The 25,920-nt window shown below is 41.8% G+C and overlaps 1 protein-coding gene across 1 annotated transcript in view; it reads left to right on the forward strand.

Moving 5' to 3' along the window:
• Positions 1-25,920, forward strand: part of LOC121879365 (histone-lysine N-methyltransferase 2D-like) — a gene marked incomplete in the record, with an annotated part of 241,215 nt that overhangs the window by 114,920 nt on the left and 100,375 nt on the right. The window contains 2 exon segments of the mRNA XM_042385969.1: positions 14,948-15,656; positions 21,435-21,713. Coding sequence (XP_042241903.1) covers positions 14,948-15,656; positions 21,435-21,713 — 988 coding nt within the window.

The raw sequence follows: 25,920 nt of genomic DNA on the forward strand, positions 1-25,920 counted from the left end.
TATACATATATACACACACACACAAATATATATAAATATATATATATATATATATATATATATATATATATATATATATATATATATATATATATATATATATATATATATACACATATATATATATATATAAATGCAAATAAATCACTGTAGGTGCGCGTGATCCAGGTATATGCTGATAACCACAAGGAAAAAGAAAACACAAAGTTCCCAAGCACTTTCGTGTAATTCACATTTTCCGGGGTGAGTATAAATTAAGTAGAAATGCAGAACAAGTTATATACTGTCTATACACAGAGGAGGGTGTGCTCATTCAGTGGCAACAAAGAGATACTGCCAGATGAATATTTTACCAAAATATGCATTTATATGCAGTTATCTAGGTAATATGCACTTATCATAGAAATCACGCAAAATATGCATTTGCATATGAAATATGCAAATGCATAACCATCCGGGCCCTACTAATGACCCTACTAATCTTCACAAAAGCACAGCAGCAGTCGGTAGTCAGGTCAGAGAGAAAAACTGACCCAACCTTTTCTTCACCTGGTTACAAATCTTCTTAATTACAAAATTGTCGAAATTTGTACATACTATTACTCAAATTCATGTTAACGGATTCGGTATGTTTAATAAGACTAGATTCTATAATGTTCCTACTGGCAATTGAATTACAAGGTGCTTTTGTGAAGATTAGTAGGGTCATTACCTATGCTTGACCTCTGTGGACTTGATCTCACCCTCCTCTGTATATATATATATATATATATATATATATATATATATATATATATATATATATATATATATATATATATATATATATATATATATAACTTGTTCTGCATTTCTAGTTAGTTTATACTCACCCCTGAAGATGTGAATTACACGAAAGCGCCTGGGAACTTCGTGTTTTCTTTTTCCTGGACCTAATGCATGGGACCAGGGAACGCTACCGACCATACCACAAGAGCACTAAAAGCAGTTCTAGACTATGTGATATTTCACACAAAGCCTGTTCATCGAGCTGATGGCACCGTGAACCTCTCATTGGGAACTGCCCGTGCTGCTTATGTGGCTGTCAGTAGCATTTTACCGAATCCAGCTGGTATGAAACACGAGGTCGTTGATTATGTTAGGTATTCTGGGTAATAAGTTCTATATACAGGAGAGAACACAAACACCAGTATAGTTTTGTAGGTTCGGTTTACTGGATAAGAGTATGTACACAGAGGTGGATAGCACTAACTCTGCTAAGGTCCTGGTCAACTACCATAGACGACGTATGGCAAGTGATACATTAGCAGCTTCCATGCGTCTCCAGGCACATTAATTAAGCGTGTGGGATATGGTAATAACATTGCCACACGCTGCTAGTAGAGCTGAATAAATATAAATGGAGCACATACACAATATACATACGCCATACATAATCCAGCATACACCAATAACCATACACCTCACTCCACCTACGCTCATAACTAAGTCTTGAGCAGACCTTTTCTTCTGGATCCGTTCTGAGCGTCGAGGGACTTCACCATCACTAGAGGAAGGGTATGGGACTCAACACTGGTGGCCGAGAGGGCCAGCAGAAGGCGTGTTACGGGGCGGAGAAGAGCGGCGGTTCCTCCTACACGACCACTGGTAACCGCACCCTGGTAGTCCGTGACCTGCCGAGACCAGCGACTACGCCCTACTTTGTCCCAACGTAGGGAGGTCAGGTCTGAACACAGACCGGGTGCGACCTCCAGCCTGGGGAGAGACAGGCGTGGTCGTTATGGCGGGCGACGACGTCCTGAGCACGTTCGGCGCTCAGCGATCACAATCCCTCTGTCTTGGCCTGCCACTCTGTGGAAGGATTGAGGTGAGCAGGGGACACAAGAACGAAGGGGCGTCCGCCACAAAACCTGGGCGTGGGTGATCCGGTGTAGTTAGGTGTGTTCTTGAGGAGTTCAAAGACCAGTCGAGGCCTCGCAGTCAATATTCCCCAGAAGGGGGCCATAAGGATGAGGGTGCTAAAGGATTTGACAGCAGCCTCCAGCGTGGCAGATGGACTGCGGGTAATGGGGCGATGACAACACATGCCGAGACTCGGTCCAAGGAACACCATAGCAAAGTCCCGGCATGGGCTGCAGGCCCTCGTCGGTTGCGAGGCGCTGGAACGCCGGGAAGTAGTGGCGGAACTTGCTGTTGATGGCGGCAGACGTGTGTCATTACCGCCCTTGATGACAACCGGCCAACCAGAGACGGTCGACGCGATAACCGGAAGGTTTCCTGACACACGAAAAAGTCAGCCGACACAGACTCAAAGGCGGGTGGGGTTGTCGTCACTCATGGTACCTGCTGTGGGTTGTAATACGTGGCGGGGCTTACACACCTGGACGGCGTGGAGATGTCTGATTGGTACTGAGGCGAACACGATCATCACGTGCGCATCAATTTGTGCGTCAGCTCCGCGGTGACTGTCGTGAAAGAAGCGGAGAGCCAAGGCGTGAGACGTGATCTGGCGGGGACAACTACCGGTGTCACCGGCTGAAGGTGAGGGCAGGGCAGCAGCAGGGTAGTTACCGCTTTCCTTCATCACACCCTGTTGGCGTAATTTACCTCGAGAATCCGGTGTTGAAGTCCTGGGAGATGATGGCCAACTCTTGACAGTATCCTTGGGACCGGCAAGGAGTCAGGACACCATTATGCGTCGTCGCGAACTGGCCCTTAAGGTGACATGGCCGCCGGTGGGCGAACCCAGGGCTGGGGCCATCTGTGAACCATCTGCCGTGACGCAGAGGTCCTCGGGAGGCGGTCCTAGATCGCTTGGAGAGAGCCCCAAGCATCGCAAATGCTGGGGACCGATGACTGTAGCATCAGCGCCGGTGTCGGGCAACATCTGAAGACGGGATGACACACCGCCGTAGGTCACGATGACGCTGATGTACTGGGGGACTTTGGTCCTGGGATGCGAGGAGTACACCCTCCTAAAATGGGTCGGGCTTTGTCCAGGGTCGTCGTGCCTCTGATTTGGCGACTGTGGGCGGCCCTCACTGGTAGAAGGGCGCCGAAGCTTCCGCCGACGCTGTCCCTTGGGTTCGTGGGTAGGGCAACACTTGTCATAGTGGCCCAGACGACCGCACACATTGCACTGTACGTACTTAGCTGGGCACCGCACTGTGAGCGACCAGTGGCCCATACGGTCACAACTGTTGCAGGTAGACTGAGCAGCTGGACATACCTGTGTTCCGTGCTGCTTACCACAGTTGTTACAAAATGAACCGGGCGTGGACGTGGTGGGCGAAGGCGTAGGAGCAGACTTCTTGTCCTTCTTGTACCGGGAAACAGCGCGTACAGCTGTAGGGGGAGCTCGGATGGCAGAGGTGGCACACCTGGCAGCCTCATAGGAGCGACATATCGTCAACACATCCTGAAGAGAAGAGGAAGAGTCGAGGGAGGTGAGGCGTTGGACAAGTTCCTCGTCCTTAACACCCATCAAGATCACCTGCTTCAACTGGGTCTCCTCACACTGCTGGTGGTGGCCTAAACATATATCTACCTCTTCCGAGGCTCTCTTAAGACGTACATAAAAAGCGTCAAAAGACTCACCCTCCATCTGTCTGCAGCTAAACAATTCCCTCCTGCGCAGAGCTTCATTCTGCTGTCCTTTGATGTGCCGTTGTAGAACGTCCAGTACCTCCTCTACAGACAGCGAAGAGGTTGGGGGTACCTGCAACGTATGTTCTAAGACACGCTGAACTTCCAAGGACAGGCACATACGCAGCTGGATGAGTTGTTTAGGCTGTGACAAACTCTGGAGATCCACCATTGTAGCATAATCAGCCCACCGCCGCCGCCATTCGCGAAAAGTCTGGAAATTTACATCAGGCTCCAAGATGGGCGGTGTTTGAGCTGCTGCTTTAGGTGGGGCTGGGGGGCGTGAAGGAAGCATGGATGAGGTATCTGAACCATTCAGTACCGAGGCAGTGTTAGAGCCAGGGGCTTGGTTAACAGTGAGGCGAGATATCAAGGCTTCAAACCGTGCACTGTCTTCCATTCTCCGTTGGTGGTCTCGTTCTGCCTCTGCTTGCCTTCTGTGCTCATCCGCCAAACGTCTGTGAGCTTCATCCTCGCGTCTCTCATCTCTCATAAACTTCATTAAGGCAATTATCTCTGGAGATAACGCTGAATGTTGAGGTGAAGGGCTGCGCGATGTTGTGGGAGCTGGGCCGGCCTGGTCATCCATCTCTGGGGGACTATCATCCGCTTGACTCATCCAGGCGCTGGGTCCACGGCTACGTAAGGCATGAGACATAACTACTTTATCTGTGTACTGTGTCTTAAATCAGTGTTGACCGGTCAGCCCGTCGTATCAACAAGATTTCAGACAAAAAAATTTAATTAAATACACAGATAAGTAGGTTATATATATAAAATATATATAAGAAGCCGCGCGGTCAGCAAGTGTTAGTACATGTATGTGTGTGTGTCCCAGGCAGGCAGAGCGTCTCGCCCCAGCTGTGAGGGGGGGTGGAGGCGGCGCTGTGAGGGAGGGGGGTGGAGATAGGAGTAGCTCAGTCGCTCTCTGTAAACGGTCAGAGGAGGGTGCGCTGAGCTCTACACCCCACAAATGCCCAGAACATGCCGTATACCTTGGAAATCCGTTCGAACAAGGTCACACATGAATGGCACGAAACACACAATGCACTAAACACTTCACAGAAAATCACTGTCACTGACACTGCTCAAAGTTGCGAAATTCTTCGAGGGATGACGCGGGGTTGACCCAAGGCGGGGATCCATCAGCCGGCTTTCCACAAACTTGCACTAATCACTCGTAATAATCCAGTAAAACTACGCACTGCGCCATGTTAGGTATTCTGGGTAATAAGTTCTATATACAGGAGAGAACACAAACACCTGTATAGTTTTGTAGGTTCGGTTTACTGGATAAGAGTATGTACACAGAGGTGGATAGCACTGCTCCCTAGCTAAGGTCCTGGTCAACTACCATAGACGACGTATGGCAAGTGATACATTAGCAGCTTCCATACGTCGCCAGGCACATTAATTAAGCGTGTGGGATATGGTAAAAACATTGCCACACGCTGCTAGCTAGGCTGAATAAATATAAATGGAGCACATACACAATATACATACATAATACATAATCCAGCATACATAATATACATACAGATTATATGTTCAAAGTCCGCGTGTTATATGGACTAAAAATGAAATATATATATATATATATATATATATATATATATATATATATATATATATATATATATATATATATATATATATATATATATATACATATATATATATATATATACATATATATATATACATATATATACATATATATATATACATATATACATATATATATACATATATATACATATACATATATACATATACATATATATACATATATATACATATATATACATATATATATATATATACATATATATACATATATACACATATATATATATATATATATATATATATATATATACATACATACATACACACACACACACACACACACATACATACATACATACATACATATACATAGGTCAGATTCATGTGGGTAATGTCACTCTGCACTGCCATACAGGACAGAGGTTCGTACACAAAGAATGCATCATATTCATTGACACTATATATAGGTCAGATTTATGTGGGTAATGTCACTCTGCACTGCCATACAGGACAGAGGTTCGTACACAAAGAATGCATCATATTCATTGACACTATATATAGGTCAGATTTATGTGGGTAATGTCACTCTGCACTGCCATACAGGACAGAGGTTCGGACACAAAGAATGCATCATATTCATTGACACTATATATAGGTCAGATTTATGTGGGTAATGCCACTGTTCACTGCCATACAGGACAGAGGTTCGTACACAAAGAATGCATCATATTCATTGACACTATATATAGGTCAGATTTATGTGGGTAATGCCACTGTTCACTGCCATGCAGGACAGAGGTTCGTACACAAAGAAGGAAATACATCATATTCATTAGCAGTGTATATAGGGCAGAGCCATGGGGCAAGCGCATCCCCCGCTCTTCTCGCCACCCGGGAGGTGGCACCAGCTCCGCCTACCAGATAGGAGTAGGCGAGCGCCGTGTAAACAATTGAATTTCTAACCACACCCTGCAAAATACAGTGTACTTAGCAAATGCTGCAGCTTCTGAGAATGGAGGGGGGGGGGGCGGAGTTACTACTAAGAGCAGAGACGTTACCGAGAACAAATTCTGGCTTGAATGTCATGTACACTAATACTGACACGTTCCTTGATAAGAGAGAGGAGTTTGAAACACTACTGAAGGTACACCAACCAGATATTGTAGAAGTTGTAGAACTGTTGTGCAAGAACAGGAGAATCGACCCAGAGGAATGTGAGTTCAGTATTGCTGGATATGACTCATTTACGAACCTTTCTCAAGAAACTTGCAAGAGTGGTGTGGTTATCTATGCTAGGCAAGACCTTACAGCCAGCCAGGCGAGGGTACAGGGAGAGGATGTTTTTGAAGAGTCCAAGTGGCGTAAAATTAAATTAAAGGGAGGGGACTTACTTATTGTTGGGTGTATCTACAGATCCCCAAACTGTAGCCCACTAAATCAAAGGAACTTAAGAGCCTCAAAAGACAATGCGGCGATGCTCAACCCTAGCCACCTCCTTATCATGGGGGACTTTAACTATGGCGACATCGACTGGAGAAACGACTTCACCCTAAATGACTTGAATAACCCTGCTACTCTTTTAGTAGAAACTCTGAGAGATAATTTTCTGTTCCAGCATTACAGAGGGGAGCAACACACCCAAGCCACTCGACCTCATCATAACAAACGAGGAGTGTATGGTGGCCAAACTGGAACATCTAGCCCCTGTTGGCACCAGTCACCATGTAGTGTTGTCATTCAGATTTAACTGTTACCAAGTTCATGATAAAGCCAGGCCAAGGTGCAAATATTACAAGGGAAATTACGACGGGAAGAGGGGTATCCACTGGCCTTACACACTAAGGCACAAGAACGCAAACACTATGCTGAATATCATATCTAGTAGAGTGACCCATTTGATCGATAAATATATACCCAAGACCAAACCCAGTGCCTCTAGGAATACGAGGGGATCCCTACACATGAACCATGCGGCGGTCAATAAAGTTAAGAAGAAAACCCAGAAATTCAAGACGTGGGTTAGGTCAAACGATGAGCAGAACAAGAAGATGTATGCAAGAGCCAGAAACCAAGCAAAGGCAGAGCGTAGAAGGGCTGAAAAGGAGTTCCAGAGGCTGGTTGCAAGCGAGGTCAAGTCAATCCCAAAGGCGTCTTACCGCTATGCAAAGTCGAAATTAAAATCGCGAGTAGGAGTATCAGACCTGAGGCTTAAAGATGGTAGTTATGCAGATTCTGACCAGGATAAAGCTGAGGCATTGAACAGCTTCTTTTCCTCGGTGTTCACAAGAGAGGATGCGATTAACCTTCCTGCGTTTCAGGATAGGCGGTTGGACACAGCACTAACCCACATAAGAGTCCCGGCCCTGACTTGGTGCATCCCAGAGTGCATCGAGCTTGCCTAACCCCTGAAGATCCTGTTCTGTAAATGCCTAGATGAACAAAAGGTCCCCAGTGATTGGAAAATGGCTTATGTGAGTTTATCTTCAAGAAGGGCGATCGTCACTCCACGAACAACTATAGACTGGTGAGCCTGACCAGCATAGTATGTAAGGTACTTGAGAGTATTATCAGAGATGCCGTGATGGAACATCTACAAAACAACCTTGTAAAGGATTGCCAACACGGTTTTATGCCGGGGCGCTCATGCTTAACACAATTGCTCAATGTATTGGATATTTGGACCCATATTCTGGAACGGGGTGGTAATATCGACATATTTATACCTAGATTTTGCCAAGGCTTTCGACAGTGTACCCTATGAAATGCTGAAAATGAAACTGGAAGGGTACTGAATTCGGGGAAATGTCCTAGCATGGATAGAAGACTTTCTACATCACCGCAAGCTGTGTGTGGGGATAAATGGAACGAAATCATCATCTGTACCCTTCACAAGCGGGACACCACAGGGCAGTGTATTGGGCCCGATGTTGTTTGTTTGTTTCATAAATGACATGCCTGACGTTGTACACTCCTCCATACAAATGTTTGCGGATTACGCCAAGTTATTTCGGGAAATCAAGAACCAAGCGGACTGTGAAGAGCAGCAGAAGGATCTCTGTGAGCTCCAAGAATGGTCGAAGAAATGGCTGGTGAGATTCAAAGTCACGAAGTGTAAGCGGATGCACCTGGGGCGCACCAAAGGTAAGGAGGCGTATTATATGTCCCAATGGGATGAAGAAACTACACTATTTGAGACTGAATGTGAGAAGGACCTAGGTGTGTATGTTGACAATGAGCTGAAGTTCTCGGGCCATTGCGAGAAGAAGGTAAATCAGGCAAATAAATTATTAGGTTTTATACGAAGGTACTTCAGATTTCTAGACAGTCCGTCCCTCGTAACGATCCTCAAGAGTGAAGTGCTTCCCCATCTGGAGTACTGTCGCCCTGTCTGGTCCCCGAGATATGCTATGGACTGTCAGTTGGTTGAAAATGTTCAAAGGAGGGCCACCAGACTGGTGCCTGCACTTCGGCACCTCAACTACCCTGAGAGTTTGGAGCGCCTGAACTTGCCTAGTTTATACTAAAGACGGGCAAGGGGCGACCTAATTGAGGTGTATAAGCATCACAAGGGGCACTACTCAGTCGAATGTCCTTACCTGGAACTGGCGGACGCTCGCCCCACAAGGGGTCACAGCTCAAGATTGAAGAAGCCACAGGTCCAGAAAACTGTGAGGGCAAACTTTTTCGGAGAGAGAGTTGTGAACTCTTGAACCAATCTGCCAGAAAGAGTTGTGACTGCACAGAGTGAGCTCTTTCAAGACCAGACTTGACCAACACTGGAGTAGGTTCAGGTACATTCAGGAGCCGGTGCATGCCCAGTACTTGCCAACAGTGCGTAACAGAGACGAGACCGATTGCCCAAGCGGCTAATGAGCCGATAAGTGGTGAAGAGGATAAAAGAAAAAATAAGTGTCATGGGTCAAATCAATTTCTTACGTCTATTGTTACAATCAAATCAGAGGTTGAGCTTGCCGGGCAAAAGTGAAATGGACATCAACGTCTTTCTCACGACCTCATCAAAATATAGACAAGGGCCTACTGAAAGATTGCCATTAGAGCTTGGAGATAAGAAGACTGGCGTATTCTTTTCAGGATATTAATTACTTTCTAAAATATAAAACTGACAATAATTTCAATAAAAACTTCAGATTCCCTGATGAGTGGGATTCAAAATGATCTAACTTCAGTCTCAGCTGGAAACTCAGGGCATCCTCAAGGACAATGTCAGGGATTCGTCACCTCAACTGGCAGACTCTACACTCACTTATTTGACAATTTCACTAAGAGTAAATACAGTTGGGGCTTTCAACATCACTCACAAGGGATTTTGAATGTTTCATCTATAAGTATCTTACTTACTTCTCTTGTCTTAGTTCTTACTCTTACTCAGTTCCTTTTACTTACTTCACTGGGTATTGTATAACCTTAGTTCTGTTTGGTAGCATGGACATTCTTTTGGTAGCATGGTCGAGGGTCTAGCACATGGGTATGGTAATTCTGGTATCAAGTCACTTGGACGCAAATAAAGGTAAAATACTGTGGGAGAAATGAATACTCCTAAAATACTCTAAGAACAAATTTATTAATATGAAATCAAAGGGAAAAAGAGGTATTATTAACATAGAACTACCAGGCTCAACTCCTGGGCTTATTGCAGACTCGGTATATTCTTCTTTACTTATTTCCTTATTTTCTTATTTACTTATTTTCTTATTTCTTTACTCAACAGTAATTACTCAGATCTTACACTCTTACTGCACACAACCTTACTGGTGTTACATTACATTACATAGCAGGACACGTTCCTGGGCCCTACTCACAATACATAATACATGGCACTCCTTGTAGATTACTTTATTACTCACACCTACTGGTGGTACGTGGCATTACAGTACAGTTACAAGACTTTACTCAACATACTCGTTAATACTGAAACCAGCAGATACATGGGTCCACTACACATCATGGGATAATTATTTCCAACTAATTATCCCTAACATACATGTTACAACACTCTCTGTGGACATATACTTCAAGGGTGCGTCCCAGGGTAGAACACTGAGATTCACGACCGTTGTTATTGTGTGTGGTAGCCAGACACAAGGCGAGTCTGGGGTATGGCCCAATGAGGCAGTGGAGCACATTAATCAGGCAGCATCGGTGCCATCGTTTCATATATTGATCCCTGCTGGGTATCTACTACATCCGGGGCAGTTGTTGAATGATCCACGAGTCACAATTGGATCTGGGGAAACATTGGAGCGGCGTCAGGGGACGCTCGCCCTGCCTCATCCCTTGGCATATATATCCCCTGAGTTGCCAGTGATCGCTACTCACGCAATGACAATAATTACAAACAGCTCTAACTGTTACTCAATCAAAGATGACCCTCAGTTGACAAAGGTCTGGCGAATTACTCGAGTTGATTTACACAGACTAATTCAAGATTGAGCTTCCCAGGAGAAAGTGGAATAACAACTGATCGACAACTGTCTTCTTCACAAAGGCGGGACAAGTGTAGCGCCTATGGGAAAAACACCTCTTCTTCTCAGGGGTTGCAAACCCACTCATGTTTTGCGGTCGTGGAGTTTAATAAGAATCATTAGTTAAATAGACTAGCAGTCAACGTGACCATGACAATGCATATCTAATTTAATGTAAAACAATTGTGTTCTCTCTCAATTTCGAAACTCTGAACACAATATGAGGTATTAAGAAATATCAGAGTCTCTGAGATACAGGAGAGAAAACAGAGGACAGGCGTACTGAAGCGGTGAGAAAACGGACATGTCAACTGGAGGACTCAATAAAGAAGTTATAACTACAAGTCTTAAAGGCTATTGAGCGTAATATGATCTTTTTTTTTTTTTACGGGGAATAGCCCACCCAGGCACAGGTCACTGACCACATCAGGGTCTGGAGGGCAAAAATATAATAATAATAATAATAATAATAATAATAATAATAATAATAGTAATAATAATAATAACAATAATAATAATAATAATAATAATAATAATAATAATAATAATAATAATAATAATAATAATAATAATAATAATAATAATAATAATTAACAAAAATTTATAAAAATTATAATAAATAAAATAATAGTAATAATAATAAAAATATTAACCATAAATAAAAAAGAAATAAAAAACAAATAAGTGAGAAACGACATATATTATGTATGTTGTTTTGTCAACAGTTAAAGAAACAATTGAGACCCTGCAATTGTTTGCAAATGAGGCAGAAAGTCAGATCAGCAACCTAGGACGTGGTCACAATTTTTCTGATGCCATATGGCAGCAGGGTCTACCATTAGACAACACATTATGCTTCCAATATCTTCCCAGGCGGTAGTACCTCCCTGTTTGGTAGCTGCCTACTACCTGATTTTACGTTAACTAACATGTACGGCCGTGGTCAGTCCACTTATGTAAATATTTCGACATAAACTTAACGTAATTTTGAAATATACATATATACATATATATATATATATATATATATATATATATATATATATATATATATATATATATATATATATATATATATATATATATATATATATATATATATATTTATAAATCATTGTAGATGCGCGTGATCCACGTATATGCTGATAACCACATAGGAAATGAGAAAACACGAAGTTCCCAAGCGATTTTTAATAAGCTATGCTAGTCTGTGCTTTAACTTTGCTTGGAAATGTGAATTACGCAAAAGCAATTGGGAACTTCGTGTTTTCTTGTTGCTTTTATTTTTTATGGGAAATAGCCAACCCGGGCACAGGTCATTGACCCACAACAAGGTCTGGGGGGCGAAAAAATAAGAGTAAGAAATAATTAAAAATAGAAGATAAAAAGATTATATTAATCTACACCACAAGATTTGCCGGAAAACCATCTTTTTGAAGTGAGACAGATTGTAAGAGTGTGGAAACACAGAAAAAGGCAGAGCATTCCACAGTTTTGCTGTGTGAGTAAAGAAAGATGTTCTATAACGGGTTATTCTAGTGTGACCGACATCCACAGAGAAACGGTGGGCACCGCGGGCAAGACGTGTGTTACGAGCCCACGGCCTTGTCCGTTAAAGTACCTGTAGAAGAGAGATACTGAAGCAACAGTGCGGCGAAGAGAAAGGGAAGAGAGATTATCAACTAAAGGAGGAGAGTTTATATGACGAAATGCCTTGATTCCACCATATCTAACAGTTGGACAGAAGAACCACCCCAGATATGAGAGCAGTACTTCAGGGCAGGATGCAAATGCACTACAAGAGGATTTAAATAAACTGCAGGAGTGGTCAGAGAAATGGCAAATGAAATTCAACACCAGCAAGTGCAGCGTACTTAATATTGGTAGAACAAATACTGTCAACGTATACAGCCTTAACAACATCAACTTAGATAGGTCGACTTGTGAAAGAAACTTAGGGGTACTTGTAAGCCCGGACCTACGGCCTAGAAAACAGTGCGTTAATGTTCGAAATAAAGCAAACAGAGTATTAGGTTTTATATCTAGAAGTGTTAGTAATAAGAGTGCAGAGGTCTTATTGCAACTATATCTTGCGTTAATCAGGCCGCACCTCGATTATGCGGTTCAGTTCTGGTGCCCTAATTATAGAATGGATATCAATTCACTGTAGTCGGTGCAGCGAAGAATGACGAAAATGATTCCGGGACTTAGACACCTTCCATATCAAGATAGGTTAAAGAAACTAAACTTGCATTCCCTAGAAAAACGAAGAGTGCGGGGAGATATGATAGAAGTATTTAAGTGGGTGAAAGGAATCAATAAAGGGGATATAGATAAAGTTCTTATATTATCCGAGCAGGATAGGACTCGTAGCAACGGATTTAAGTTGGATAAGTTTAGGTTTAGGAGGGAGATAGGAAGGAACTGGTTCACAAATAGGGTGGTGAACGAGTGGAACAAGCTTAGCAACTTTGTATTAAGTGCTGGAACGCTGGAAAGTTTTAAAAGGAGGCTAGATAGATTCATGGATGATAGAGAGTGGTAGTAACTCTCGACAGGAGCTGCCATGCACAGGCCAACCGGCCTATTGCAGACTCTTTATTTTCCTATGTTCTTATGTTAATACTTGAAACAACTGCTTAGTAGTGAAGTAGCTACTGCGTCTGTACAGCATTCCCAGCTTTCGGGAGGCAGCTTTAGCAATGGTGTGGATGTGTGGCTTCCCTGACATACTAGAGGAAATGGTGAGGCCTAGTATATCCATTTTTGAATTTTGAAGAATGATTGCGTCCTGAAATGTGATTGGTGGGAGACCTTTTATTTTGGAAAGTGTAATTGGTAAATACTGTGTTTATTACTATTGAATTTAACCAAGTTTCTACCTCCCCATTCGGAGATGCTGCTCAGATTCGCAAAATAGATGAAACGATATCATCTCGAGAAACAGATTTAATTTGAGTATTAGAGTGAAGAGTAGAATCATCAGTGCAAGAATGGATATAATTAGTCGTAGCGTGAAGTAAATCAGCATATACTTATATATATATATATATATATATATATATATATATATATATATATATATATATATATATATATATATATATATATATATATATATATATATATATATATATATATATACATACAGTATGTTACGGGTTTTTTGCGAAATCGGTTATTTTGCAAAATTACCGGCACGCATTTTGTTAATTTTGCAAAATAACTTATAAACAGACAACGTAAACTAACCTAACTTTATGGTTAGGACAGCACATAGTTCAAAGTAAAAAAAAACAAAAAACAGGACCATTTAACTGTGTATCAGGCTATGCTAACCTACCTTAACCTAACCTACCCTAACCTAACCTAACCTTATTCAACCATATATATCAATGTAAACGTGCACAAGATAAATCTTGATAAAGCCACACAGGAAAAAGGAAACACTTGAGCACCTCAGCTCCAGCGTTTCCATTGATATATATGGTTGAATAAGGTTAGGTTAGGTTAGGTTTCATTGCTTCCTCTAAGTCTGTCCACTATAGGTGACAACATCATGAAAATTTCTTGTGGATTTTGGTGTTCCATATTTTGTCTCCCTACCAGAGAAGAACGACTGGCATTCATGTATAGTATTACGGCAGTAGTTTGTACAGCTCAGCATCACTACTTTTAGTGACATCTACTGTATTACAAAAGAACTTTTGACATTCAGCAAAGTTGAACCCCTGATACAAGTAACGTCGTGCCATTACTCGCACCATTCCATGTAACTAAATTTTAGACGACCCCAATGATTTTTGGATGATATATCTTTGACGAACATGTATTTGGTCACATACTGCATAAAAAGGCTTTACTAGATAGTACGTAGAGGCGTTGAAGATAATTTATCAAAATTTTACTACAAGATTATGTATTACCTCTACACGATGTGTCACCTACAACGTTCATGTCCCTATGGCGAGTATTATCTATTGTTAACTCTTATTCCTTAAAGCAATGCGTAAATCACGAGAAATTTTTTTTATCATAACTACAAAGATTTATGAAAGCATTCATTAAATCCTTTCTTACTAATATAACATTACTGAATCCTACGGCAAAACAGTTTAGTATCATGCCATATATTTCTTAATTAATTCGTGGACAAAGATGTCGGTGAGACCGTTCTGTATGTTGTAATACTGACTTTTATTTTAACATTTAAGGAACATTATTCACTTTCTCTCTGTCTCTTCCCAAAGGACTTGGAGGCAGCTCGCCAAAGGACGAGCAGAGAGGTAATTTGGCAACGTCGCAGCAACAGCACCACCAGCAGCAGCAACAAATGTTAACCTCACAGGCTCAGTCGCAGGCTCAACTTATCAATTCTCAGGGCACCACTATAAACTCACAGGGTCAGATGGTGAACTCCCAGGGCCAGGTAGTGGGCCAGCAGCAAGTCCTAACTTCCACTGGCCAGGTAGTAACACAAATGGCCAATCATGTTGGCCCCAATGTGCAACAATCTGCTTACAGTGGACAGATGGTTCAGAATCCATCGGTAGTAGTTAATGCAGGTCAGCAGCAGCATTTACCTTTCCAACAAATGACACCAGCACAGCAGCTTCAGCTACAGCAAATGCAGCTCCAGCATCAAGCCCAACATTTAAAGAAAATGAGACGCCAGGATCAAGCAGCGGCACTACAACAGCAACTAATGTCTCAAGGAAAGGTGTCGCCCACACCGCTCAGAAAAGACACACCGGCGACGGTTTCAGGCCTTCAACAACTACAAAATCTTCAGCAGCAGCACATGGCCGGCAAGTTTGTAGGACGTGTAGCTACGAGTCTGCCCACCGCCGCGCTGCTCCAACAATCTACTATAGCTACCAGTGATGGCAAGCCCCGCATGCTTGTCATGCCGGGACAGACCATACCCACCTCGGAAACTCCGCTCTCGTCGCTTCAGAGGTAATCACTAGTAGTTGTGTCACAGGCGCTCCTTCACTCTGACCCACATTAATGTTCCTTGTGCACCAAGCCAGTGAGGTTGATCCGTTCCCGTTTCATTCGTTTCTTTATAAAGGATTATACCGTGGTTCTATAGATTTATATACTATCTTCGTGTGCATATTATAGGAAGAACTAAAACAATAACCAGATTATACTAATCATGAAACATTTCGCTAGCAACACAAGGTGCGTAGGCAGGCAGGATGCTGGGTAAGTAGTTAGCACATTTATATCTCAGATTTCGTCACATTTTAGAAGAGGTCAACTTTTTTAATTATGATTTGTCTATCCTCGCGCATTGCTCGAACAAACATTGCTATATGCTGCTCCATCAGCTTTACAATATTGAACCATGTTAATGCATGAGGTAGTCGCATGAGTAAAATTTGTTCTTTTGCCTTTGATACAGACAAAAAGGATTTTTCATCCATCTTGGATTACTGAGAATCGTGCTATACACAGAATGCTTGTTAAAGTAGACTGATCAAAGCAAACTAATCGGATCGCATGCACCACATTGAATTAGATAGAAGTTTTTTATCTGTATATATATATGTCATGCAGAGAAAAGAAATCTTGATTTTTTCTTACAATTTTACCCTATAAAGTTATACATTCGAATGGAGCTGAATTTATGACTTGTTGCATTAGTATGTAGCTGAGTCTAGTGAGCCGTCTAACAGTGATATGATACACCGGCAGACAATTATCTAGCTGTCCAGAATAACATGTGGTTGATAGATGTTTGTTATGATCTTGTCCTTGGAAACTAATACTCATAGTGAGTTACAGTGTAAGGGTGAAGTCGATACAGAGTCAGCCTGTTGCATGAAGGGAAGGGTGAGAGACTGAGCGGGTCCGCTGAAGCACCACAACCTTGTGTGGCGCGCACACACACACACAAACACACACACACATACATACATACATATACATGTATAAACATTTCCCATCACACTCATACACAGACACACCTCAGTGCATGTATACACACACATACACACACACACACACACACACACACACATACAGGCATGTACACGATATTAAACATATATATATATATATATATATATATATATATATATATATATATATATATATATATATATATATATATATATATATATATATATATATATATATATATGCACACACAAGCATGTACAAAAACACGCATGTGCACATAATGCACACCTGCATGGTCATAAATAACACTTTCGTACGTAAACACATGAACGAACGTACGTATACACATAAACACTCATAATGCACACACATAAACAGATAAACACACAAACACACACACACACACATCACCCACTTTTGCAATATAATGGGCGCCTCGACCTTCAAGTAAGCAAATAAACTATGAGACAGTAATGAACACCTATAATAATCAGAGATATACATACATATATCTAAATGTGAATACAAAACCTGACAGAGGGAGGGTGTTGGGGCCAGAGAGGAGGTCGGTTATATAAGTTCATCGTGAGGGTGGCGGAGGTGGACGACCTCCCTACCTCACCTTAACTTAGCCTATATAAAACATCCCATTAGTGGGTCTACATAACACATACCATACTGGGTCTACATAACACCTACCACAGTGGGTCTACATAACACCTACCATAGTGGGTCTACATAACACATACCATAGTGGGGCTATATAACACATACCATAATGGGTCTACAAAACACATACCATAGTGGGTCTACATAACACCTACCATACTGGGTCTACATAACACCTACCACAGTGGATCTACATAACACCTACCATAGTAGGTCTATATAACACCAACCATAGTGGGTCTACAGTACACCTACCATAGAGGGTCTACATAAAACCTAACATAGTGGAGCTACATAGCATCTTCCATTGTGTAGGGCTAAATAAAATCTACGATAGTGGGTCACCATAACCTCCCATAGTGGATCTACATAACACCTACCATAGTGGATCTACAGAACACCTCCCATACTGGGTCTACAGCGAGTACCACCTACCATGGTGGAACTACAATACACTTACCATAATGGGTCAACATAACACCTACCATAGTCGGGCTACAAAGTATCTACCATTGTGGGACTGTATAGTAACTAAAATAGTGGGACTGCATAACACCTATCTTAGAGGGTCTACAGAGAATGGATATAAATTCACTAGAGTCGGTGCAGCGAAGAATGACAAAAATTTTTCCGGGACTTAGAAACCTTACATATCAGGATAGGTTAAAGAAACTTAACTTGCATTCTCTAGAAAGACGAAGAGTGCGGGGAGATATGATAGAAGTATTTAAGTGGGTGAAAGGAATCAATAAAGGGGATATAGATAAAGTTCTTATAATATCCGAGCAGGATAGGACTCGGAGCAACGGATTCAAGTTGGATAAGTTTAGGTTTAGGAGGGAGATAGGAAGGAACTGGTTCACAAATAGGGTGGTGAACGAGTGGAACAAGCTTAGCAACTTTGTAGTAAGTGCGGGAACTCTGGAAAGTTTCAAAAGGAGGCTAGATAGATTCATGGATGATAGAGAGTGGTAGTAACTCTCGACAGTAGCTGCCATGCACAGGCCAACTGGCCTATTGCAGACTCCTTATTTTCTTATGTCCTTATGTTCTTATAACATCTACCAGAGTCGGGTTACAAAACACATACCATTGTAAGACTACATAACACCTACCATAGTGGGTCTACATAACATTTACCATAGTGGGTCTACATAACACCTACCATAGTGGGGTTACATAGCATCTACCATTGTGGAACTACATAACACCTATCGTAGTGGGGCTCCATAGCACCTACCGTTGGGACTACACAAACACCTACCATAATGGGATAAGTAATATCTACGATAGTGGGTCTACATAACACCTACTAAAGTTGGTCTACATAACACCTACCATAGTGGTTCTACATAACACCTACCATAGTAGGTCAACATAACACCTACCATAGTGAGTCTACATAGCATCTACCATTGTAGTACTACATAACACCTACCATAGTGGGGCTACAAAGCATCTACCATTGTGGGACTACATAACACCTACCATCGTCGGGCTACATATTATCTACTATAGTGGGTCTACCTAACACCTACCATATTCTGGCCATTTATCACCTCTCATTGTGGGACTACATAATAACTACCATAGTGGGGCTACATAATGTATACGATAATGGGGTCTACAAAACTCCTACCATAGTGGGTCTACATGAACGCACTATAGTGGGTATACATAACACCTACCATAGTGGGACTACCTAACACCTTTCTATGGTATGTCTACATAACACCTACCACGGTGGGGCTACGTAATATCTGCGATAGTGGGTCTACATAACACGTACCATAGTGGGACTACCTAACACCTACCATAGTGGGTCTACATAACACCTATCATAGTAGGGTGACATAACACCTACCATAGTGGAACTACATAACATCTACCACAGTGGGTCTATATAACTCCTACTATAGTGGGGTCTACAAAACACTTACCATAGTCAGGCTACGTAATATCTACGATAGTGGGTCTACATAACATACTTATTGGGGCTACATGACACTTACCAGAGTCGGTCTACATAACACCTACTATAGTGGGTCTACAGAACGCCTACCATAGTGGGGCTACATATCAGCTGCCAAGGTGGGTCTGTATAGCACCTACCATTGTGGGACTACATAACACCTACGATAATGGGCCTAGATAACACCTAAAATAGTTGGGTTACATAGCACCTATCACAGTGGGGCTACATAACACCTACTATAGTGGGCGTAAAGAACGCCTACCATATTGGGACTACATAACATCTACCACACTGTGTCTATATTACTCCTACCATAGTGGGGCTACAAAACACCTACCATAGTGGGTCTACATAACACCTACCATAGTGGGTCTACATAACACATACCATAGTGGATCTACATAACACCTACCATAGTATGGCTACATAACACTTACCATAGTGGGTCTATATAACACCTACCATAGTGGGGCTACATAACGCCTACCATAATGGTGGGTACATAACACCTACCATAGTAGGGCTACATAACACCTACCATAGTAGGGCTACATAACAGCTAACTTCGGGGCTAAATATTGCCTACCATATAATAATGCTACATAATTGCCTGACTTAGTGAGGATCTACAATACTTTACATAGTGGTTATACATAGAACTTACCCTCGAGGTGTCACTTAGTGCCTAGCATAATGAGGCTGCATAATACTTTCCACAGTAGGGCTCTAAGCCTACCATAGTGGGGCTACATGGTGCCTACCATAGTGGGACTACATCACATCTAACCATAGTGGGACTACATCACATCTACCATAGTGGGACTACATCACATCTACCATAGTGGGACTACATCACATCTGCTATAGTGGGGCTACATCTATCATAGCGGGACTACATAACATGTACTATAGTGGGGCTATATCTACCATAGTTTGAACTGAATATACCATAGCGGGGCTACATAACATTTACCGTAGCGGGGCTGCATAACATTTACCGTAGCGGGGCTACATAACATTTTCCATAGTGAGGTTATATAATATTTACTGTACTGGGGATACATCTATTATAGCCCCTATAGCCTACTACATCTACTTAATATTTATTATTGTGGGGCTACTTAACATCTACCATTATGGGGTTACATCTACCATAGTGGGGCTACTTAACATCTACCATTATGGGGTTACATCTACCATAGTGGGGCTACATAACATCTACCATAGTGGAGCTACATAGCATCTACCAAAGCGGTCCTACATAACATTTACCAAAGTGGGGCTACGTTACATCTACTGTAGTGGGGCTGCATTTCCCATGGTGATGCTACATGGCATTTACCATAGTGGAGCAACAAACATTTGCCATAGTGGGGCTACATAACTTCTACCATAGTGGGGCTACATAATATCTACCTTAGCGGGGGTACATAACATTGACCATAGTGGGGTTACATTTACCATAGCGGGGCTACATAACATCTACCATAGAGGGGCTACATAAAATCTGCCATAGCGAGGCTACATACTATCTACCATAGCGGGTGTACATGACATTTACTATAGTGGGGCTACATAACATTGACCATAGTGGAGTTATATCTACCATAGCAGGGCTACATAACATCTACCATACATAATATTTACACTAGTGGGGCTCCATTATTTATACCATAGTGAAGCTTCTTAATATACACTTTAGCTGAGCTGCATCATATTGGCTGTTAGCAGGGAAATTGTTTCATGAAACACCCTGGCAGCATTCACATGGTAATTGTTATGCGGGAAATTCATTCCGAGAAATTATAGGTACATACATAAGTTCACAGAACAGGACATAACCCACAGAGCTACAGTCACAAGACTAGTTAATATCCTTTAAGCTACTATTGCAAACAATATTACTTGTTAGGAATGAAGCAAGCCCAAATGTTGTCCATATCAGCACTCCAATTTCCCCAGCCACCTGGCGCAACACATACTGTACTGTACTAGTATCAGCTTTTGTTAAATTATGAGATTTAAGAGAGAGAGAGAGAGAGAGAGAGAGAGAGAGAGAGTGTGTGTTCCTTGCTATATACTGCATATAGTTATTGCAATAGTCACGTTCACTTATTGTAGATATATTGGGCTACGCCGCTGCATTAAGTACAGCTGCCTTCATCTACATTTCTTTGCTGCAGGGCTCGTCTCCGATCCTCGACTGACCAGCTGGCGTCACCGGAAGATAGTTTGGTGGGTGTTAATGCTCAGTTGGCGATGTTGACGGGGACGCCCAGCACGCCCGCGGGTACACCCAGAGGCCTCAGAGACGACTCCTCTGACACTATGAGCGAGACGGATAGTCAGAAGAGTCTCAGAATTCGTCGCAAGCTGCCACATCTGCCACCCGATCAGGAAGCTGCACCCCTACCCTCACATAAAAAGAACTCATTTGGACTCAACGCCAAGGACAGAGTCAGGTAGGAGGAAGAGGTATTCAAATTATGATGCCTTAAGCTGTAAAAAAAAAAAAAATATTACGTTTTTGCAAACAATGTACTTGTAAAGAAGTAATATTTATATATTATAAATACCACTCATTTGTTGTCAAATTCAGAGCTGAAAGAACGCTTCTGCATTAGGTGTGAGCCACACTATTCATCGTGTGCATTAATGCCAGTTGTTCTACGGTTATGTTCGCGCTTCCTTCTGTTTTTTTTTAATACAATGTTACAGTGAGGTAATAACTATGTGAAAGGAAGTTGACTTCCCACAGATACAAAATTCGATAGTGTTCATTAAATATGTTTAAAATTATTATGTTTGGCTACAATACGTTAAACAGATGTTTAGCTTCTGTACATAAACTATTTGTCCGCAGACATAAGGGCAGCACAATGACTAGATCCCTCGAACCTTGAATGTTAGGGGGAGGGGGAAGGGAGGGGAGGAGAGGAGACGAGGAAGAAGGAGGGGGGGATGGGTGGGGAAGAGGGGCAGGGAGAGGGCAAAATAGCATGGAAATTCGTGGGAACCTGCTAAGTTAACGCTTTGTATCCCACCAGACCTTTTCAGTTAAGAGGGCAGCAGTATCATCTGGGTAATTATAGAGAGTGGCTGTGGGTTTATGGTAGAAACTAATATTTATGGAATTATGCTTCAACATAGTTGTATGAATAAAAACGGCAAAACACAGAAATCACATCCAAATACGACATTGACAATCACCGTTGTGAGAATTGCACAAGTTCATCTATGTCAGACTGAGTTGATCGCTGAAATGAAGTTGGAAAATTACATAACGTTGTGGCGATTACATCAACTCTTAGTTGTTTAGTAAACAGGGAAACTAATAATGGTTTTGAAAATTTTAATTATCTTAATATTATTGGAAATTCAGTCCATTGAATGAACTAATAGAGTACTTGGCGTGTAGCGAAACCACCTCAATAGTAGTACTGTAGATGTAGACAAACAGCTAGGAATAATACACGATAACCAACTGCACTGGCAGGGAGAGGCAGTGGTTGTGCTGAAAGCATGGAGAGCGGTCGTCAGGGAGTGCACACGAGGGCTGGCGACGGTCGAAAATTTAGCCTAGTCAATTAAGAAAATCGTTCATAGAGTTGACTATTGTGTTATGTATGCACTGTGAACCTTAAGATGATATTAGCATAGCGTAGCGAAGTATAAAATACTGTGGTATAACAAATATGCCATCTGTATAGCCGATATTAGCTAGCTTTAAACTGTAAATCAATAAGTGTACAACACATCAAAAAATAATATGAACAAATTTACACGAAGTTAAAACAGCCATACAAGGAAATACTCAGAGAAATCCACAGGAGCGCTTTAGAAGGAAAGTTACAAATGTCTATGGATGAGTTTAAAAATAAATAGTTTGAGAAAGTTGACGCTCATTTTGAAACATGTAAATTAATGAAAAATATAGGAAAAGACGGACATGCAAAAAGGATGTTACTTTGGATGAAGATAAAATGGGAAAGTAAAGTATTGCAGACATCTGGGGAAGAAGAATATTAAACGCTGGATGTAGTATTTACATGGAAGTGAAAAAGAGAGGACCAGGGCGTGCTTAATTGATATGAATGGATCTAAGTAATGAACACTGAAAGATTGGTAAGAAGAGTGTGATAGTCAGAAGTGGATGGAAGAGAAGAGATGGGAAGACGAAATAAGAGATGAATAAATGGGATGTAGGAAGCAACAGAAGTGAGAGAGCTGAATATCCAGTAGAGCAATGTCTGTGAATGAGCGCAGGACATAACGTCCAGGGATATGTGAAGAAGAACGGGATGCTGGCGGGTGAGGCTAGGCTGTATGAAATGGCAATGATAAACAACACAGATTTCTGGGAAATGTTTGGGAAGTATCAGAGTGAAACACACTTTTTTACACTAAGTGAGCGAATGACAGCGAGTGTTGGGAAAAGGTGAGTAAACAGCCTTGTTTCCTCCACTCTGCACGAAGCGGAAAGATTGGTATGTACACATACACACACATACACACACACAGACGCACACACACACGCACATAGTTATTGTTTTGTTTCTTTAGTTATAGTAGATGGTAATGCAGTGGAAGCGCCCCTCAGAAAAATCCCGAACCAGCACAAACACAATTAATAAAACTATTTTCCGTGACCGTGGAATAGGTAGTACCTATGATTGGGGTTAATGAGACCTACTGGTAAAAGATAACACTTCTATTCCTTCCAACACTAAAGACGGAATCAATAATTGTACACAAGCACTGGAGTACTTCTTATCGTGGCTTACAACACTACAATGGGAAAGAAAAGTTATACATGGTATAAAAAAAAATATTAAAATATATTAATTGCATCTGAAAAGAACTACTAATGTAGCAGTACTACATACACCAGAACAGACACCAGAACGAGGAACACATCTGAAACATTTCTTTCGTACATCCTACATCACTTAGTGGCACATAAAACCTTAAAAAATATTACTTGCACCCATGAAAATGCCTTAAGTGCATCCGACAAAATTATAGCAATCACTGAGGAATAGAAATCTCGATTTAGTCATACTACACAAGAACATGGATCACTCATAGCCTGTCTGGGATGACCCACAAAATACTATAATCCTAACTGTCCTAACTACCCAGAATCCGAAGGTTGTAACTACTAACCTGCCAAGTGGCAGGCATTTACAAGAAACAGAGAAAATCATTCTGACCCGTCAGGCAGGCGGGTGCTCCGCTGTTTTTTTCATTACTCTTTCAAGGTTCAGGAGTCATGAGTGTATTTCACCGCCATCACCCGTAACATGCTTCACATATAGGTTCAGAATACACCCATACTTTAAGGTGCTACAGCCTTTCACCAATTTTTGAAGAGGAACCCCTACGTCCCACGCGTGCAATCAACCATGAGGAGCGTTGATTACACACCTGGATTTGGCTATTTTAATCACATACACCCAATACTGGGGAGATGAATGTCCCTATGTAACCACTAGAACTCCCGGTACCACTCTCAGTCTGCACTGAGTTAACTCCCAGTACTTCAAGGACAGGAAGAGAGTGACCGCCAGCCCGCCTAGTTAGGCCAGCTCAGAGTACAACCAGGTGAACCCTGCCCAGCTGAGGGAGGGGTTCTACTTTCCCATTAGTAAGATTTTTCGCTGACTGACTGAGGAGATGTGGTGTTGCATGAACCAAGGCGGGGAGATTTGATGAGCCAGACGACCACCTGCCAAAGTGCGGCTGCTGGTCCCAGTAGTTAGTCGTCAGAGACACCTGTTCGCCAGCTGTTCAGGTTGTCTCGCCTCATGCCTTGCCAGCTATAATCTTACTAACCATCAATCACCGACCAAGTGGGTTCTCGTAACCCTGCAAAAGGAGCACTTTGTTAATACTGTTAAATTCTTCTCCTCCCTATCTAAACACTGTCTGAGATCGAATATAGACTTACTTGCAACACGGATGAAACGCCCGCGGGAAGGGACGAGGCCAGGTGGTCGTTTTCATTGACGGGACGCATAGTTAGACGTCCATCTCCGTCGATGACCTGGTGCGGACTGATACCCAATCACCCCCGGCATCCTTCAGGGCGCTCGCCTGCCTTCACCCCATGACGTCATCTTTCGTGTATTACTTATAGTTTCTTTGAGCAACACGTAACATATTTAGACTGGGAAACTATCCACAATAACTTTAAATTTTATAATTGTCCCTTAACTTCATGAATCTTGTCTACATTAATTCGATAAAGTACATTTAAATTTCCATAGGCCTAGTTCAAAATGCTTCCACCCCCTGACTGAAGGCGATGCTTGGAGGCCTTTGTTTTAACTCGCCACGAGGCGTGGGTGTTTCAGCCTGGCCTACTTATGTTTTCCTGTTCGGCAGATCGGTCATTTTTGTTCTAACGTCTCTAAATATCACATTAAAATTTCTGAATATTATATATATATATATATATATATATATATATATATATATATATATATATATATATATATATATATATATATATATATATATATATATATATCATGTAAATCCACAATGAAAACGTGGATAAGATAAATCTTGGTAAAATCACACGGGAAAATGGAAACAACGGAGCACCTTAGCTTTCGTCTTTATTCAAGACATCTTCAGAGGCAACTAGATTACATGGACAGAGAG

Source organism: Homarus americanus, unplaced genomic scaffold (assembly GCF_018991925.1).
Source record: "Homarus americanus isolate GMGI-L3 unplaced genomic scaffold, GMGI_Hamer_2.0 scaffold16894, whole genome shotgun sequence".
Taxonomy (NCBI): Eukaryota; Metazoa; Arthropoda; class Malacostraca; order Decapoda; family Nephropidae; genus Homarus; species Homarus americanus.